The sequence below is a fragment of the Condylura cristata genome, unplaced genomic scaffold (genome assembly GCF_000260355.1).
Source record: "Condylura cristata isolate star-nosed mole 26May11 unplaced genomic scaffold, ConCri1.0 scaffold00068, whole genome shotgun sequence".
Classification (NCBI taxonomy): Eukaryota; Metazoa; Chordata; class Mammalia; order Eulipotyphla; family Talpidae; genus Condylura; species Condylura cristata.
This window is the reverse complement of record NW_004567169.1, coordinates 306,241-307,689: the sequence shown is the minus strand read 5'-3', so window position 1 is coordinate 307,689 and position 1,449 is coordinate 306,241. Positions and strand designations below refer to the sequence as shown.

The 1,449-nt window shown below is 72.4% G+C and overlaps 1 protein-coding gene across 1 annotated transcript; it reads right to left on the bottom strand.

Annotated features, from left to right (window-relative positions):
- Positions 1-6: 6 nt before the first annotated feature.
- Positions 7-1,438, bottom strand: RFNG (RFNG O-fucosylpeptide 3-beta-N-acetylglucosaminyltransferase; the record flags this gene model as incomplete). Its single annotated transcript, XM_012734743.1, has 4 exons — positions 7-739; positions 814-899; positions 1,086-1,251; positions 1,320-1,438. Coding segments are annotated over 4 exons (597 nt in total), but the record flags the coding sequence as incomplete, so codon positions are not given.
- Between the last annotated feature and the right edge of the window lie 11 nt (positions 1,439-1,449).

Below are 1,449 nucleotides of genomic sequence, written 5' to 3'. Positions count from 1 at the left end.
AGGCCCGCGGGGGCTGGGGTGCCTGGAAGGTGGGGGGCCTGCAATGGCCTTGCTGAGCACCTCAGGCCTGCCCCTCCCTCGTGCAGGGCGCGGGCGGGGGTGGGGCTGTGGTGGGGGGTGAAGGAAGACAGGCCGCCCAGTCCCAGCTGGGCTTTTACTGGCCTGTCCACTGGTTTCCTGCCAGGGCTCCCCGCCAGGCATGCGCTGGGGGGGGTCTCCCTGCACAGGGAGCCCCAAAGCAAGGGTCCCACTATCTCGGCTTGTGGCGCCGCGGGCAGCTGAGTGCAGAGGACGCCCTGGGTCACTGGGTGGGCGGTGCCAGGCTGTGGGTCCACAGGGCCTCTGTCAACACCCCGGTGGGCCGCAGGCGCTGGCGAGGCCCAGCTGGAAGCCCCCCTCCCAGCCTCCAACCCCGCGAGCCCTCTCCTGTGGGAGCAAAGCTTTGTGGTGCAGCCAGAGGCCAACCTGCACCCCGACATCTCCTGGGCACTGGCACACTCTCCTGAGCTGCGGTCATTGGCCGGCCCTGGGCCTGGGGCCCAGCAGAGCACTGGTGGCTTCAGGGGCCCCCGGGCCAGAAGGCGGCTGCATTTGCCCCCGAGGATGCCCGCCGCCCACCTGTGCCCCTGGCAGGGCCAGCCCTGGGGGCGCTGAGGGTCCCTGAGAGGTAGGGTGTGCCTGCTTCCTCTCAGGGCACCAGTCCGTGTCAGGGTACAGCAGGCAGTGGACAGACTTGAACCTGGGGTGAAAGGGGAGTCAGGGCTGCAGGAGGGCACAGCCCCGCCCACCCTGCTCACAGTGCTCCCGCCTCACCGCGTGGGGTCCTGCTGCAGGCTGAAGCCTCCGGCCACATTCACCACGTTCTGGGGGTTCTCTGGGCCCCCGTAGCTCAGCGTGACCTGGGCGCGGGGACAGGCAGGAGCTCTGCGGGGGTCACCCCGCCTGGGCACTGCCCCGAGAAGCAGCACAGGCCCCGCCCACCAGGAGGCGCCCAGAGGGTGGGCAGTGTCCCGCCAGCCCTGGGGCCCGCAGGTGGCTGTGGGACGCCCAGCCCCGGGCCAAGGGGCCCCGCTGTGCGCACGCACCTGCCGGGGCACGCTGTCGGGGGGCAGGCGCCGCAGGTTCTCCAGGTGGGAGTGGAAGAGCGCGCTGCGCTGCAGGCGGGCGCCCAGCAGCCCCTCGGCGATGTAGCCCACCGTGCAGTCGTCCGGCAGCCGCACCCGCTCGGCCGTGCTCATGAAGCTGCCCAGGCTGCGGGCGGGGCGGTCAGGGCCAGGCCTCAGGCCCGTGGGGGACGCGCCCGCCCCGTCCCCCCTCACCTGGCCCACGGGCTCATCTTGAGGGCGAGGCCTCTGCTCAGGCAGAACCCGGCGCCCCCGGTGGCGAACCAGAACTTGACGGTGGTGGCCTGGAAGGAGGCGCCGGTCAGGGAGCCCCAGGAAGGCCGGC